Here is a 17,673-nt window from a genome sequence, read left to right on the forward strand (position 1 = left end):
TCATGCTCTCAACTCTCATGGTATTTCCGCCATGGAAGCACTGAGTACACAGCAGGTACCCAATCCATAAGTATTACCTGGACAAACAGTTGCCAAATTGCCCCTAGCTCGGCTCCCTGCTCTCCTCTGTTCCCCGATCTAAACCTGGGTATGCCTCCAAGGCCTTCCCTGCTATCTCATGCCTCTTTAGTCTCTCCACTCCCAGCTCTCCCATGGTCCCTAGTTCACAATACCACAATTCTGTGTTTTTGCTACATTTTCTACTCTAGACAGGCAGCGACTGCAGACACAATGTCTACACCAAAGCCAGTGGTCCAGATGGAGCTTTGGTGCCCAGAGCCCAGGGGACACACACTTCTGCAGGTTCTTACATGGTTTGTGCATGTCAGATGTGGCTTCCTCCTCCACTCCTGCCCCACCTACACCCTGGGGCCACATTCTGGGGATTTCAGACTCTGACCTCTAGAGCTGCAAACCCAGTGTCCAAAAGGGCAAGTCCTTGGCTTGACTTCTTTTGAGTCCTTATAACTACCTTATAAGGAAGGTCCCATTATGATCATCCCCACTTATAGCTCAGAAAACTGAGGCACAGAGAAGCTAGGCATTTGCTCAGGTCATATCTGTAGCTGGGGTTGAGACCAGGTGGTCTGGCTCCACACCCTGAGCTCTTGACTCCCATCCTGATTCTGAGCAAAGGCTGGGCCAACTGAAATGTCACCCTGAGTAGCTAGCTCAGGACCCTGAGGGCCCATGGGGGCCTTGCCTCTTCCCCGCTACTGCCCTCCTCCCTGTGAGAGGTGCTCAGGCATCCCAGGAGGTCGTCCTGCTGGGTTTGATCATCCTATATCCAATAGTTATCCTAACCAAGGGAGAGGTCATTAATCACAAGGACGTGCGGAAAAACCGGTGATCAGAAGGTTTCCAAAGAGGAAAGGTCTGTCTCGGGATGTCATGCGCCCTTGGCTCATGGGTGAGTAACATTTAATGCCACTTCAGGAACCCTCTCGATACCATTAGTCAGGAAAAAAACAAACCTCTTGCAGCCTGATGCACAGAGAGACTCACCATCACGGGTCGAAAGAACCCAACGCCTGCTCATGAAAACAAGCAATACAGAGCCCTTGGGTGCCACACAGTTTTAGGTGTTTAACATGCATGATTATTCCTGATAATGACCTTCTGAGTTGGCTGCTCTGATATCCCCATTTTTTAGATGTCGAATCCGAAGCTTTAGTTATACAGCTGGGAAGGGGGTGGGCGTTGGTCACCAGGAAGCCCCTCTTGGCATTTTCCCCTCAGGGGGATGGGGCCCCCATCACTCACACACTCCACTGACATGGGCACAGCTTGTAAAAATCAGCTGGTCTTGGGGTCATGGCCCCCAATTTGGGGGCAGGGTGTGAATCTTGGCTCCTTAGATCTAGACCAGCTTCCATCTGCTGCACTGAGTGGAAAGTGGATTCCAATCCTTACATCGTCCTCTGTTGGAGCCCAAAGCACAACCACCAACCGAGATGTCCACAGGCCCGAGCAGGTGGCGCAGGCGCAGACTGAGACACACCACTGGCACGTGTCCTGATGGGGGTGGCCGCTGCTCAGTGGCTGCTGTCACACTGGAACTTGGGCCCAGTGTGGCCAGATCTTACTATTTGCAAGTGAAGCCAGTAACTGTGATTTTTACATGATATGTCCCCATATTTGAATGGTGGCAAATGGATTAAAAAAAAACAATTTTTAAATATAGCGCTTTGTAAAACACCTCTGAGGGCCAGCTCTGACCCCCGATTTGCACCCCCAGCTCCAGAACAAAGCAAGCAGGACACCCAGACATTATTATACAATTCTGTATTGACTGACGCGTTTATTACAGAACATGTTCCTTTTTTTTTTTAATTTAAACAAAGTTCATCAATCTCTCATAGAAACAGTTTTGTGGGTTTTTGTTCTGTGTTTACCGTTATAGGACGTGAACCTGACAAAGTTGTTCACGGGCCTGCTAGCTTTAGGGACAACAGGATTTCCGTGTTCAAAAGACTATATACTAAGTGCTTCATCAAATCCCGTCACACAAAAGCCAGATGTAGTCCTCTAAGAATCGCAGTCTGCATGTAAGCCTGGATTTCAGGGTTGTGTGGGTTTCAACAGTAAAAAGTGGCATGTTCCCCCACGGTTGCCTTAATTGCGACAGGGCGGTGGTGGCTAAAAGGAGATGTTTCGTTTGTTCCAGATTTGATTGCTCTGAAAATTGGTCACTGTTTCCTATTGTCAAAATACAAAAATACCTTCATCTGGATAAAAATGTATACAGTGGAAAACTCTGTGATGCATAGCCTGGGTGTATGGAAAAGGAGGTTTTCCTGCAGGGTCTGTGTTGTTCTTCATCGGTTGGCGTGGAGACTGCAGCCTGGGCTGGGTGCATGAGAGCTGAGATTTCTGGAACGGCCCTCAGCTGTCTCCTTCTGGTCACTGGATTTTGCCGGCCTGGTTTCAAAATACTTGCTGCATCCTTGGAGCCCTCCCATCAGCCACCTCTCCCACTGGCATTGGGTTGGCACCGATTATGACCGCCTTTCATCGTCATTCTGGACTCAGCTGGGAAGTTGCCCAATTCAGCCTTCCCACAGTTTGGAAAAGTAAAAGAAAACCAGGAGAGATTCAACAACCAATATGGTGGCCGGCCGTTCCATTCAAATTGGGAACTCTCCCCCTAGAAACCAGGATGATGGAGACGCTGGAGAAAGGGTTTCTCTGAGTTGGGGGGTTGAGTCTTTGTTCCCTAAAAGGTCATGTGTTAAAAGGCAGGAGGGTGGACTTGGAGATTATGGTGGTCATGCTGTGGTGAACTCAACCTTTTAGCTTTGTTCTGCATACACCTGGAGGTGCGGGTGCCTTCCAGAAACAGCACTAGGGTCAACGTGAGAGAGAAGATGGTGACAAGGGGAGCTGGGGTCTCTAATTTGATGAATCTACTTTTTGGTGCTGGGTGCTGAGCTGGGGGCTTGTGGGATGAACAATGCTGTTATTTTCTTAAAACGCAAGGAGGGGAAGATGGCAGCTAGCCTTGCTCCGGAAAGCCAGTGGGGAAACTTCCTGCGCTGTGGCCACGATTCAGGTTGGGGAATGGGGTCACTCTGGTTCAAGTGCCACCCTCCAACCACCTGCGCCATACCCCGGTTTCCAAAGGATCCAGATAGATGAGATGGATGTCCAGCCTCCACGGCCCACGGGTTTCTGACTGGAGGGAATGTAAGCAGTTTGTTTGGTTACATCTCGGATAGGATGGTCGGCCACAGCCCACATCTCTACAACATTTACAACGGCACGGGACATTCTGTGCTGTCAAGGTTGCAAAACAGACCACCAGAATGAAACACATCCTCAACGGCATCAGGGTTTTCATTTAGAGTCTTTTGGACTTTCTCTTTTCAGCACGGTTTCTGGAAGGACGGTAGCAACGCACTGTGTCTCACAGACAGACGTGGAAAAAAAACCGCGGATCAAAGTTTATCTAAATTTTGGTCAGTCTTATAGTGTTTTGTGATGGCTTTGAACAATTGTCTTCTTTTAATCTCATCTAGTGGCAAAAACGACACAACTTCAGTGTATACTTCGCAACAGTTGTGACAGCGTCCTGATTTTATAACTCTCTGTAATATCAAAACAGCATTGGCTGGGAATAAATTCCAAAGGATCCTTTATTAAAATATCTAAAAGAGGTCTATAAATATTTATTTATTTTTCTAAAAGAGTTGTGAGTTTCCAGGTGAAACTGTGGCGCCACTTCGCTTCTGTCTCCTGCGGAGAGATCCGGGTGGAGAAGAGGGTGCTCCCTGGGGCCGGGGCTGCTGAAAAGAGGCGGCAGCGGCACCCGCCCCACCTGCTCACTCGCAGCTTCGCAGAACTAGGATTACAGCAAAATGTAGATGGCCTAAAGGTGCTGTCCACGTCGTGGTGGTGAAGCTCCTCCTTTCCTTACGTCGCCTCGTCTGGGAGAAAGGGGTGTGAGGGGGAGGGTGGCCGCCCAGGGCGCCCCCGCCTTTAGAACTCCCACTCCAGAGCCTCCTCCCGATTGGCAGCCCTCTCCAGCCGGTAGATGATGCTGTTCAGGTTGGCCATCTTCTCGTGCCGCCTCTGCAAGTTGGGGTTCACCTTGGCGCTGGGGTGCAAGGCTCCGGCCGTGTCGGCAGTGGGGCTGGCACTCGGCACTTTGTTGGGGGGGACGCCGGGTGGGGAGGGGGAGATGGGAGCTGAGGAGGAGGGGACTGGGGACACAGACATCATGAGGCCCGGCGAGGAGGCAGCCGAGGGTGAGTTCAGTGACGCTTCTAGGCTGCAGCGTGAGGACTCTGAGGCCGACTTAAAACTTAGAGGGTCTGGGTGGAGCCGCTCCCCACCCTCGCTCTCCTGGGGGGGCTGCAGTGAGGGGCAGGCTGGGGTGGTCCCGCCGGGAAGGAGCAGCCCTGGGGCTGCTTTTGGGAGTCCGTCGTTACCCAGAGGGTCGGGATGCACCTCCGTGGAGGAACCCTGGCCTTCGTCTGGCTCCTCTGAATCCCGGAGCTGGCCGCCTGCCCCCTCCTCGGCAGTCTCCTCAGTCTGTTCCTCCTTAATCCTCACTTGAGCCTTGTCCTGGGGGGTCAGGGGTGTGATGCTCTCCTCGGGACCCTCCTGGAGCTTTAGTTCTTTCACGGTAGGTTTCTGGTCCTCAGCCTCAGAGTCAGGGCTCGGCAGGGTGGGGTCTGGGTGGGAATGGCCTGGTGGCAGGATGCCAGGACCCCCACTGGGCTCGAGGTCTGGTTCCTCTTGGGACCCTTCCACCAACATCTCCCGGCGCATCCGGGACCTGGGGCAGAGACGGCGGTGAGCAAGGGGCGAGATGTGGCCCCGGCTAACCCTGGGCTCAAATCACACAAGTGGCATTTGACCCCACCCACTTCCCTCGGGGGCTCACTAGGCACTAAGCTTCTTCACATCCAGCATCTTAGTAACTTCACAACCCCACGAGGTGAGAGCTATTATCATCCCCACTTCACAGAGGAGGAAACAAGGCTCAGAGATGTTGAGTGACTTGCCCCAGGTCACACAGTCGGACTTGAACTCAGGGCTGTTGGATTCCAAAGTTCACAATATGGACCTGTCCTGTCCAGACAGTAGCCACTGGTCACATGTGGTTCTCTCAGTAATAAAGTTTTTATATTGATTACATGTTGATATGGTTATATTTGTATGTATGGGTTAAATACAATATACTGTTATAATTTAATGTTTCTTTTTATTAAAAACATGTGGCTATGTAGCTTTTATTGTATTTCTATTGGACAGCGCTGTTCTAGAGCATTTCTCAAAGTCAAACCCAGATCTAGTTTGTGGCAATAATTCCCTGCTTCTTTCCTGAAGGGACTCTCAGACATCCGTCCCTTCTGATGAGGCACATACAGTAACTTGTCTAGGTCAGCAAAGCACACAGAGACAGAGCCGGGACCAGAACCTGGTACCCTGAATTCTAGTCCAAAACCCATCCTCTCTTCACTTCAATGGGCTCCTTGCTGTTGGAGAGAACCTTAGTCTCATACACTGTGTTTTAGAGCAGGAAAAGCTAGGAATGGGTCTAACTCCATTAATTATTTTCCTGTATAGCATGAAGTCCAGAGAGGTCAAATCACTCGTTCAAGGTCACAGAGCAACAGGGCTTCCTCAGCATCTTCAAAGCTGTAGCCCTCTGCCCATTTATAGTAATAATATCATATATTATATTAATAACATAATAATAACGAAGTACACGTTTACAGATATACAACACTACCACTTATAAACTGTAATTATAAATACCATAATCATGGGTGCTTACAATGTATCAGGTGCTGGCCCAGCACTTTCTGCAGATTATTTCATTTATTTTTCATAATAACCTTATGAGGGGGATGCTAGTCTCACTCCCACTGACAAAGGTGACAAGGCTCAGAGAGGCACAGGGAAAGCCACGGTCACACAGCCAGCAAGCTGTGCAGTTGGGCTCTGAACCCAGCCATCCAGCTATACTCTCCTGCCTCCCTGCCCAGGTTGGGGGTGGGGCCCCATCCCAGGAACCTGAGCCTGGGGGAATATGAGGGGTGATCTGGCTCACTTCCCTCTCTTAGTCCCTAATCCCTCCACAAAGACAGCCTTGCTCACCTTCCAGGGGACTCTGCCATCTCCTTTAGTCCCCTCGAGAGGGAAGAGCTGCTGGTAACAGAGGGGAGTCCTAATTGTTTCCACTAAGCTGGGATTTGAGGGTGTTTTGTTTGTTTTTGTTTTCGTGGGGAAGTAATTAGGTTTACTCATTTATTTATTTTAATGGAGGTACTGGGGATTGAACCCAAGACTTCACGTATGCTAAGCACACATTCTACCACTGAGCTATACCCTCCTCCCCGTTTTGGGATGGTGCAAGGCCTGAAGCTCTGTAATCAGAACTTCCAAACTGTAGATTAAGTATAAATATGAGACTAATAGTCATTCACACCATAGTAAAAATTAGCCACCCCACTTCCTCACTCCCAAGTCTACAGCAGTTTCCTCCTGGTAATTTTTTCTCAAAACATCCTACTGTTCACCTTTCCCAGAGCTCACTGTAGTTTGTAATGACACATTAATACGAGTACTCAGTCAACAGTGACCTCCCCTGCTGATGTGTAAAGGATGCAAGGACTTTGTCTTATTCTCTCTGGTGCCCGGCACAGACCAGGTGAGCGATAATATTTACCAAATGAAGCAATGTATTCTCCCATACTTATAACTCCTTGAGAGTGGTTTCTTTTGGGAGGGGAATTCCATGCTCCTTCAAAGCCCAGCTCAAATACCCCCTCTTCTATAGAATCTTCCCCAGGTAAAATTCCCTTTTCTTGTAGTCTGCTACTTCCTGTTTCACAGCTTTTATTACGCTATAGTGAATGTATCTTGTTTACGATGTTAAGCTCCCTAAGGGCAGGGATGATAGCCTTGAACCCCGGTATCTCCAGACCCTGGCTCACTACGCATACATGGCAAATTTTGTTGAGTGAGTATGTTGGGTAATAATGGCAGGCTCAGTTCCTGTGGGAAACAAGAGGGGAGAGAACACCCCCACATCCCACTGGGAGGAAGGACATAAGGCTTTAAGGACCTCTGTCATTTGTCGTTTGGCAGACTGAGCCAGAATAACAAGCAATATTTACAATGTGTTTATGCCTAAAGTTTTTCCTTGGATCCTCAGTTCAGCATTGTGGGGTAAGTATTAGGTTCCTTATCTGTAAAATAGGGATGAGACTCAGAGAGGTACAGTGGTTTGCCCAATAACACATAGCGAAGTGTGAACTCAGGTCTGTGGATGCCCAAGCCTGGGCTGTGGAGAGGGGATTTCAGGTGTTCCACCCTTCCAGGCTCCTCCTTCCTCTTCTCTCTTGGGGATCAAGAGACTCTCCTCTCTGGCACCACAGGGGCACCAGAGACATCACTTACTCTAACTTGGTGGGGAATGCCTCGGAGATGGGCCTTGAAATCCCATCCAGTCCTCTCCGCAGGGCTCTCAGGAAGCCCCTCGCAGTCCCCTTGGGAATTGCTGGACCCAGTCAATGCCCCGCGCTGGCCCTGGGACTAAACCCCCAGGCAGCCCAGCTACTGCAGGTCAGCTCCTCCTAGGACTAGGGACTGGTGAGCGGGGGAGGGAAGCTGCAAACAGGCGTCACCCACTCCGAGGCAGGTGGGGCCCGAGGGGCTGCCAGAGGGGTTTCCTTGGGCCTCGGGGACAGGAGAGGCCGGGAGCTCTTTCAGGGCTCCGGCAAGGCTCAGTGGGTAGGCAGGGTTCCTCAGGCCTGTGCCCCAAACACCATTTCCTGACTCTTTACAGAGGCAGATGCAGAACAAGCTGGGTGAAGGCATAATAAAGATACTGTGGGCCTGGTCTTTTACGTAAGTCTGTCAGCCCCATCACATCCTCCGGACAACTCTATGAAGAAGATCCCATCTTGGTTCCCATTTTATAAGGTGGAAGACTGAGGCTCAGAGAGGCGAGGTCACTTGCTCAGGCCTCACAGCTGGAAATGGTGAAGCTGGGACTTACATTCAGGTTTGCCTGTGTTATGAATCTAAACACCTGTGCAATACGGTCTCCACATCGCCCAGAGGCCACGCTGGGCTCTTCCAGGCCCTGGGGAGGGGAAGTGGGTCTGGCTGAGACCTCTGCCCACCCGCCCAGCGGCCGCTCCCCACCAGTGGGCCCACCTGTAGTTGTGGAACCAGTTGATGACGGTGTTGGTCTTGAGGTTGAGCTGGAAGGAGAGGAGCTCGATGGTCTGCTGGGAGGGGTAGGGCTCCAGCTGGTAGGCCTTCCTCAGCGCCTCCTTCTTCTCAGGGGCCAGCACCACTCGGGGCTTCTTGATTTGCAGGAGGCTGAGGTCCTGGGGCTGCAGGCAAGGGCTGGGGCACTCGGAGCGGGTGGCTGGAGACTCACTGTCTGAGCCGGTGCTGATGAGGCCGTACCTGCGCTTCAGGTAGGCTGAGGCGGGCGGGGCAGGGAGGGGGGAGGGCTGAGAGGGGCCGACCAGCGGCCCATCGCTACCGAGCTGAACGGAGCGTCAGCCAGCTGTCCTCAGAGCCCTTCCAGCCCCAAACCTAGGGCCCCCTGCCCAGTCTCAGCCTTTTCTCCCTCCTCGCTCTCCTTCCACTTCCTCCTGATCCTGCGGCCGAGACGCTGGCCTACCCACACCTGCCCCCGTGTCTGGTCATTAGCAACCTCAGTGTTAACACCTGTAGAGGGTTTAGCAGGGTGCCTCGCCTCACAGATAGGAAGTGCTTGCAGAAGGCTGCTCTGTGGCATTCTCTTGATTGCCAGAAGTGTCCTTGAATTTCACTAGTTTTATTGCGGGTGGGGGCAGGACATTAATTTTCAACAAACACAGTAATTGCATGATGCATCTCAGTTTCAAATCATCAAAAGGTGGGGGGAAAAAGCCCACCTCAGAATGGAGGAAGGAAGGTATTAGGGTCTCCTTTAATCCTCACGGCAATGCCCTGATTGAGATGCTACAACTCTTTCTTTCAGATGAAGGAGGAGGCAGCAAACAGAGGGGAAGTAACTTGCCCAAGGTCACACAGCCTGGGAGCAGCAGGTCAAGTTCTCAGCTGTCTGACGCCAACAGCCCAGCCCTGGCCCTGCCCCACATGCCCCTTACTGCCTGGCTTGACCCTGGACCCTCATCATGAACTTTCTTGGTGCCCTGGGTGACAACTTTTCAACTTGTATCTTATCTCCCAGCTGGACCCTGAGAGCTTTTTAAGACCCAGGAATCCTCTACGCACAGCGTGAGGCCAGGTGGGCACAAAGCAGGTGCTGAAGGCCGGCTCTTTTTTTCAGGGATATAAAATATTTGACAGTGTGACCATCTGCAGTTCCTTGTCCACTCCCACGGTAGGGATTCTTGCTGGGTCAGTTCTGTGCTTTGCTGTGTGGAATCTGGGTAATGGGCAAAGGCGGTTCACACGAGAGGGAGCTGATGCAGAGGACGGAGGAATCAGTGCGAGAGGACGTTTTGAGGAATGTATAGTTGTGGTTGGAAGACTTGGGAGTAGCTCTGAGTGTGTGAAGGGATGCTGAGAGAGATGGGGTATTGGAATTTTCAAGCGAGAAGCAGTAAATATTTTAATGGCTTTCAGCTCTATTCTCTGGGATGGCTATGACTGGACCCCAGGACCCCTGGTTTATTTGCGTTACAACCAGATATGGTTCCAATGGGAAGACTCGAGGCCAGACCCAGAGTACCCAGTGCTCACCTTTCTTCTCCAGCTTCTTCATGTCCCTCAGCTTCTCCACATTGTGGGGGTCACTGAGCCACAGCTGCATGCGCACAAAGGGCTCCCGCCCCTTCAGGCTTAACTTGTGCCAGGGTTTGGGCCTGGACAGCAGGTCAGACACGGAGCCCTGCGTCAGCCCCAGGATGCTCTCCCCGAACAGCCGCTGCCCTGGGGACACAGAAGAGGGCAACCTGTTACCCCAGGCTGGGCAGGGGTGCTCCCAGGAGAGACAGAAAACGGGCCAGAGACAGGGGAGAGCTCGGGGAAGGTCTCCACTAACTCAGAAGGGAGAACCAGACACACAGGGGAAACCCAACCCCAGTGTGATTCTAGGGGAGACCTTTCGGCAAAATATGAGATGGGGGGCAGACAGAAACCAAAAATGCTTTTGTAACTGAGATGTTCTTCACTCCCAGGGGATCCCTGAAGTTACCTGTAAATTTCATGCGTACAAATTAGTATCACCTTGTCAGAGAGTAATTTGACAGATTCTATCAAAATTTCAATGTGCATATCCTCTGAACCAGCAGGTCTGCTGCCTGGAGTTTACCTTCCAGTTGTACTTCCCCAAGGGCACAAAGATGTGTATGGACGTAGTTTCAGAGGCAGCAGGAAATTGGGAACGAGCAAAATGCTCAACAGTTGGGTAAAAAATATGGGGCATTTATGGCCTGAAACACTTTGCAAGTGACAAAGAATGCAGGCGGTCTACTCATTCTAATGTGGAAGGGTGTCAGCAAAAGTGTTCATTTTTAAAAAGCAAGATGAAGGATAGCATATGTGTAATTTCATCTATTTAGAAATAAAGAAAAGAAGAAACTAGATGTGCATATATTCTTGTATGTGTTCAGTAAGTGTCAAAGATACAGAAAAACTATGGAGGGTGCCTGGATGGTGGGGGGATTTTGTTTATTTAAATTTTAACCTGTGTTTTTTTCTGTATTGTTTGGTATTTTAAAATGATGATGCCTTATTTTTATAATAGAAATTGTAGGGAAAAGTTGGGGTTTGTGTGCATCCCTCTGGGTGGGGGTTTGACTTGCATCTGAGACTTGGGGGAGTTTGTGACTCAAAAAATTAAAGAATCCAGATTTCTCCTCTGTGCCCCCAGCACTGGATCAGGATTGTGCTCAAGTCTCACCGTTACTGGGATTCTCTCAGTCCTCCTAGAAGGAAGTTTTGAAAGCTGTGGGCTAAGGATTTCAGGTTTTGTCAGACCAATATTCACCTCCCTTTTGTCCCATTGACACCCAGGTCAGAGTCAGATGCCTCCCAGAGGGTCCTGGATGCCCCGGGGCTGACCGGCACCTGCAGGCTGGACCCCAGTGCCTGGGATCTCACTGCAGGCACTTTCCTCAAGGCAATAGGAGCCAACCAGGATGGGAGGCAGCATCCCTGATTCCCACCACCCTGTACCTAGGTTGTTGTCTGTGAGGACCTCTTTGACCCTCTTGGTGATGGAGTATGTGTCCAGTTCGGGGGACATGGCCACAATCTCCTGGATGCCCCCTGTGGTCTGGCTGCTCGAGTATATCTTTCCACCCAGTGAGGAGCTGGGGCGTCCCTCTGGCTGCTGGTTCTCCTTGCTGCTCTCCAGTGCCAGGCTCAAGGGCTCCTGCGAGCTCTTCTCCGGTGGCTCCGTGGGGCTAGGGGGTGGGGATGGCGAGGACCTTGGTTCGGTGGGACTGGCTGTGGGCCACAAGGAGACAGAGAAGGCAGTTACTGCAATCTGACATAGACATACATGGTTTGGGCAGGCTTGTCAGTTAGAGCCAAGAGCTGGCAACAACCCATTTTGCAACCACCACAGGATTATCTCAGGCAGGGACCACCTGGATGTGAACACTAGCAGATCAAAGTTAGGTGAGGACTAGGATTTACATAGTTCCAAAATATCTCCCCACAAGATACTTAGTAATTACAAAGGGAAAAGTAGTAACTTTATAGCACAGCCAGCTGGTAGACACCACCTTAACCAAATGATCAAAGTTAACATCACCAGTCACAGGATAAATCAACAGCTGGTGCCTCCTGATCCAATGTACCAAGAAGGAAGCAGCATCACTTCTGTGACAGTCCTGCCCATAGTGCACAGCACAGCCTGCATCTAACCACGAGGAAGCAACAGACAAAGCTGAACTGAGCCAGTCTACAACGTAGCTGCTTCTAAGTCTTCAAAAATATCAAAACTGAAAAACAAAGAGAGGAAGAAGAATTGTCCAAATTGAAAGACACTAAAGAGACATGACTAAATACAAGTGATCCTGAATACGATCCCAGACAGGCAAAGGTAAAATTATACAAAGGTGATTATTGGGACAACAGAGGAAACCTGGGTATAGATGGTCGGTTACATAACAGCACTGTACCATTGTACAATTTCTCGTTTTGGGGAAACATTGAAGTATTTAGGGGCAAAGGGACGTGATGTCTTCAACTAATTTCTCAAATGGTCGAGAGAGAAAGAGCACAGATGTGGCAAAATTAGCATCCGGTGAACCTGTGTGTAGGGTATAGGGAGTTGGTTTCTATTATTTCAACTCTTTAGTAAATTAGAAATTACATCAAAATTAAAAGTTAAGAAAAAAAAAAGTTGGCAATGATCTACAAGTCCAATTGCCAGAGATTAGCTAAATAAAATATGGTTAGTTCCTGCAGCAGTTAAAAATAATGTAATGAAAAGACATCCACGTGAGATGATTAAGTCCTGGGGAGCTAATGGACAGCGTGGTGACGGCAGTTAACGATCCTGTATGATGTACTTGACACTGCTGTGACAACAACAAAATGGTGACTATGTGAGGGAAAGGATGTACTAACACTGCTGACGTAAACATTTTGCAATATATACGTGTATCAAATCGTCACATTGTACACCTCAAACTTACATAGTGTTCTATGTCAAATGCATCTCAATACAGCTGAGAAAAGAAAAACAGGAAGATATCCACAGTACAAGGGCACATTAAAAAAGTGAGTTTTAAAACCGTTTTTCATTTGCCGAGAGACATTTTGTGTGAATATATATTAGAAAACCACTTAGAAGATATCCTGGGTGGGATGACTTTGCCGAACCTCAGCTCTGGAATCTATTAAATGGGGGCATAAAACATGCAGGGCTACACTTGCAATCACCCTACTCAGGGCCATTGAGAGGACGTCATGAGATAACTAGGGTCACTTCCTGAGGAATAACAGTTCCCCACCGGACATTCCAGCATGAGCTGAGCCTCCTGACAATCCAGGAAGGGCAGGCGCCTCTAAAAGGTGGGGAGCGTGGTGGAAGGTCTATGGATCTCAGTGCTGGTCCATAAGGTGCCTTCCAGAAAAGTAGAAAAAGGTGCCTCTTCCTCAAGGCATTTAACTGGTACCTGATGGAAATTTGTTAACATAAACATAAAAATGTATGATAAGTAGGAAGTAAAAGGAGCCCCCAAACTGTCCTGCAGTGGCTTTGATTCCAGAAAGGACATTCTGAGCCTCTCTCTGCTCTAGATGGGTTCTTCTGTCCCTGTGGACAGCAAGTGGATCACTCTGATCAGACCACTCTCATGCTCCAGAACCTTCAATGGCTCCCCACTGCCTCCCGCATAAGAAACGTCTACTTCCTTGTCCTGGTGTTAAGGGTTCTGGATTCTCTTTTCCCCACCCACCTCACAGACTTGGAGCTACTCACAGTCCCCCTAGTCACCCGACTCCCCATAAACCTCCTAGGCTCTTCTAAACCCATATGCCTTTATTCAAGCTGATCTTCCCACTCCGAACGCCTTCCCCTTAACCTTGAACTCCTATGCATCCTTCAAGACTCAGTCCCAAATGCCCCTTCACTGAGGTGCATGCCTACTAGCACCTTGACTGCACACTGTCACACTTCCTATAATTTTCTACTTGTGCCAGATCTCTTCCTAACTGGATACAACAATGATGATGATGACAATGATGATAATAACTCATGAAGCTTCCTTTTACTGAGCACTTACTACGTGCCCTGGACAGCGCTACATGTTTTACACCCATGATGTCAAGTCACCCTTGTAACACCCCTAGGAGGTAGGTATGATGGCATCCCATTTTACAGATGAGGAAACTGAGGCTCAGAGAGGTTAGGCAATATGTCCAAGATCACACAGTAGCTAGTGGCGAAACCAGGACTTGAGCTCAGGTCTGCTTACCCTCAACATGGTCCTCTCATCCACCAACTAACAGCCCCCAGACAGCAGGACCACATGTTAGTCTTAGAGCCTGGGGAGGCAGGACGTGCTGCTGGGTGAATAGATTTTGGCCAGGGCCCCCAATTACCCCTAAAGATGCAATGTGAAACCTCAACGTTCTGGGCAGTGGCATCACAGGCCAGTGTGGCAGGCAGCCCACGTCTGGGGTCATGAGGACTCTACCCACCCCCACCGTTGGCTGAGCCTGGCCATCCAGGTGGCCTCTGTGCGACGCCAGAGCTGACATGGACGTGTCCCCCGTAACTGTTACCAGCAGAGATGAAAACCTGGTAGGGAAGGGCCAGCCTGAGACAGTGAGAGACTGCTTCAAGTGTCAAGCTACTGTCGGCAGGGGAGAGGGCTGTGCCCAGCTGGAGAATGGAGTGTTTTCAACGGCATCTGCCTCTTGGAAAGCCACCTGTTCCCACGTCCCTACCCAGGGGGCTGGATTTCCAGCCAGAGGTGCAGTGGGATGAGGAGAAGGAAATAAATCCAGACGATGCACCTGAAGCAGCAGCCCCGACCCACCCCCTCCACCCCCTCCAGGGAGAATGCGCTGACTTCAAGGACCATTTCTGACAAAATGACTGAAAGATTCAGAAATCAACTCTCTCGGGAGGAACACACCAATTATAAAGGGCTGGGAGGTTGGATGGGAACAGTCAGATTGGCTGGGGCTGTGTCCCCTGCCTGGGATGGGGCTTTGTTGGGGGCACTGGACAGGGTGTGGGCAGGGTACTAGGGGAGAAAGGGGGAGCATGGGGTGACCAACTGGTTTGCCTGGAGCATTCCTGGTTGTGGTATAGAAAGTCCCAAGTCCTGGGCAACTGGATGGCTGGTCATGATAAAGAGACAGTGAGGGAGAGACACAAGGAGGGAAAGGGAGAGACAGGGAGAGAGGCAGTGAGGGACGCACAGGGAGCAGAGGTCGAAGGTGACAGTGAGAGAGGGAGCTGGTGAGAGACAAGAGGGCGGGGAGAACAAGAGACAATGACGGGGGAGGGAATAGAGGGAAGACAGAGCACTCGGGAACTCTGAGAAGCCTCAGACAGAAGTTCCTGGACACTGACGTCAACTACTGTGGGCATTGCGAACAGGGCTGGTTAATGAACCCAGGGTCTGGGGCAGGCAGCGAGCACAGGGGAAGGCATGCTTTAGAATCCTCCCCTGGCATCTGGCTCACCCCCAATTCCCTAAGGCTCCAGCACCAGTCCCTGCCCCACTGCCTGGTGTTGGGGGGCTATGGACAAAATGGGGGCTGGCACAGGTCCAGACCCACCTCCATGGTAGGACCTCACGGGTAACAGGTCACTCTCTTGCCTCTAGGCTGAGGATGTGCAGGCGTGGGGGCCTTGGTTGGCTCCGTCACCACCTATCCCTGGGGCCAGCAGCTAGCACTCACATCTCTGCTCCCAGGAACCTGAGTCCTGGCTTCCTGGTCTGCAGGTGAGCAGAGAACAAGGTGCTCACCCTCCTCTGCACTCACCTCCCAAACTGTATGATCCTGCCTCCCTGCCTTTCCTTGTGCAGGTTCTTCCACCAGAACACCATTTTCATTGTCTTTGCCTAACTCTATCCCTACCTCAAATCCTTCTACAAGCAAGAGATTTTTTCAAAAACCAAAACAATTAGACATTGGGGAAATGCCAATATAAATTATGAGATACCACTTCACGCCCACTAGGATGGCGAAAGTCAAAGATGGAAAACAGCAAGTGTTGCCAAGGACGTGGAGGAATAGGAAGCAGCAGACATTGCTGCTGGAGTGTAAAATGCTGCAATCGCTCCACTAAAACAGTTTGGAAATTCCTCAATAAGCTAAACACAGAATCACCATATGACCCAGGAATTCCAATTCCTCTATAGCCAAAGGAATTGAAAACTGGTGTTCAAAAACATGTCCATGAATAGCAGCATTACTCACAATAGCCAAAAAGTGGCTTAGCCCTTCAGTGGAATATTATTTAGCCATAAAAAGGAATGAAATTCTGACACATGCCACAACATAGAAGAATATTCAACATATCATGCCAAGTAAAAAAAAAAAGCCAGACACAAAATACTGCATATTATCTTGATTCTATTGACATGAAAAGCCAGGAACAGGTAACTCCACAGAGTCAGAAAGCAGACTGGTTGCCAGGGGCTTTAGGGGAGGAAGGAGTGGGAGTGGCTGCTGAATGGGCATGGGGTTTCCTTCGGGGGTGGTGAAAATGCTCTGGAGTTAGACAGAGGTGATGGTTGCACAACACTGTGAATGTACTAAATGCTGCTGAGATGTATACATTAAAAAAATGGCTAAAATGGTAAATTTTGTTTGTGAATTTTACCACAATGAAAAAAAAATTAATTAAAATGCAACACAAGACAATACCAAAAAGGAAAAGGATTTGGGACCCTTTCACAAGCATGGGCCCTGTGGTGGGCATCCGAGGAGGCAGGGATCTAATGGCTGACAATCTTGTGTTCTAATCCTGGCTCTGCCACTGACTGGCCAGTGACCTTGGGCAAGTCACTGTGCTATTCAGACCCTCGATCTCTTCTTTTATAAAACTGAAGGACATGAAGATTGAAGAAGAAAGCACTGCAGGTGGTAAGCATTGTGTGTGACAAATGACCACCATCATTACAATGGTTGCACTAGTCCTCGATTATAAAACAGAAAGTATTTCAAAGCTATAGAAATATACAGAAAGTACAAGTCCTCCCTCCCTTCCCTGGGCCCATCACCGTAACAGATGTGAACACTGCTCCATTTGCTGCCACTCTCCCTGTTTGTTTTAAAGTAAAAAGTATCAGAGACAGCCAGAGCCCACCCCCCTACCCCTCCCCTGCCCGGTCTCTTCCTGGCCCCTCCCTCCTGGAGAGCCCCTCCCCCGGGCAGGTGGGAGCAGGCTGCTTTTTCCACATCTGTCTATGGTCGTTAACGTCCAGAACAAGCACCATCACTGGGATGTAAGCTTTAGTTCCTGACATTCTGTTTCAGGTCATGTTCCCAAGGATACCTGTCGATCTGGTTCATTTCTGTGAACCTGGGATATGGTTTTGTTCTGTTGACTGATCCCCACTTTCCAGATGGACAAACTGGCAGAGCTGAGGTCCTCAGACTTGGAGTCTGGCCTCTCCTTGTCTTTGTCTTTCTCTGGTCTCAGCAGGCAGATCAGATGTCCTGTCCTGGCCACCATGCCCCCTCATGGGTGGCACCTCACCAGGGCCCTGACGGATCTGCCCACTGGTTGTCATGGGGGAGGAAGCTTGGGTTCCATGGAGTGTTCCCCCTTACCCTAGGGATCCCCCTCTCCACTTTCTGTGAACTTGGGCAACTCTCTGAGCCTCAGTTTCCTTTTCCAGGAAAAGTTCAGACTCCACCCTGACAGTGCATCATTAAATGGATGGATAACAGCTGCCCAAGGCCCTGTGCTAAGAAGGATTTTGAGGCTACATGTTGGATCATTGGGAAAAAGAGATTGATCAGCAGATTCCTGACGGGAGTGGCAGGGTGGGGCTCCCCATGCAAAGCATTTTCTCCACTGCTCTAGGCACCTCGGCGCTACCTAGAGGTTTAAAACCAGTGACAGACATGTCTGGTTGAAGGAAGGATGAAAGGGGAGCAGGGACACCAACTAGGAGCAAACTTCCAGGGCAGCAACAGTGGTGG

General features: G+C 50.1%; 1 protein-coding gene across 6 annotated transcripts in view; it reads right to left on the reverse strand.

The window, feature by feature from the left end:
- CUX2 (cut like homeobox 2) overlaps nt 1–17,673 on the reverse strand; it is a 274,665-nt gene that overhangs the window by 10,249 nt on the left and 246,743 nt on the right. For 5 of the 6 annotated variants that reach the window (XM_072953558.1, XM_072953554.1, XM_072953555.1 and 2 more), the window contains 4 exons: nt 11,221–11,493; nt 9,784–9,972; nt 8,236–8,509; nt 1,831–4,840 (listed from right to left, as the gene is read on the reverse strand). In XM_072953558.1, the coding sequence (XP_072809659.1) occupies nt 4,039–4,840; nt 8,236–8,509; nt 9,784–9,972; nt 11,221–11,493 (1,538 nt within the window). In that variant the 3' untranslated portion in view covers nt 1,831–4,038. Of the gene's footprint in view, nt 1–1,830; nt 4,841–8,235; nt 8,510–9,783; nt 9,973–11,220; nt 11,494–17,673 lie in introns of those variants that run through there. The other variant, XM_072953559.1, reaches the window with a different exon arrangement.

Source organism: Vicugna pacos, chromosome 32 (genome assembly GCF_048564905.1).
Source record: "Vicugna pacos chromosome 32, VicPac4, whole genome shotgun sequence".
Taxonomy (NCBI): domain Eukaryota; kingdom Metazoa; phylum Chordata; class Mammalia; order Artiodactyla; family Camelidae; genus Vicugna; species Vicugna pacos.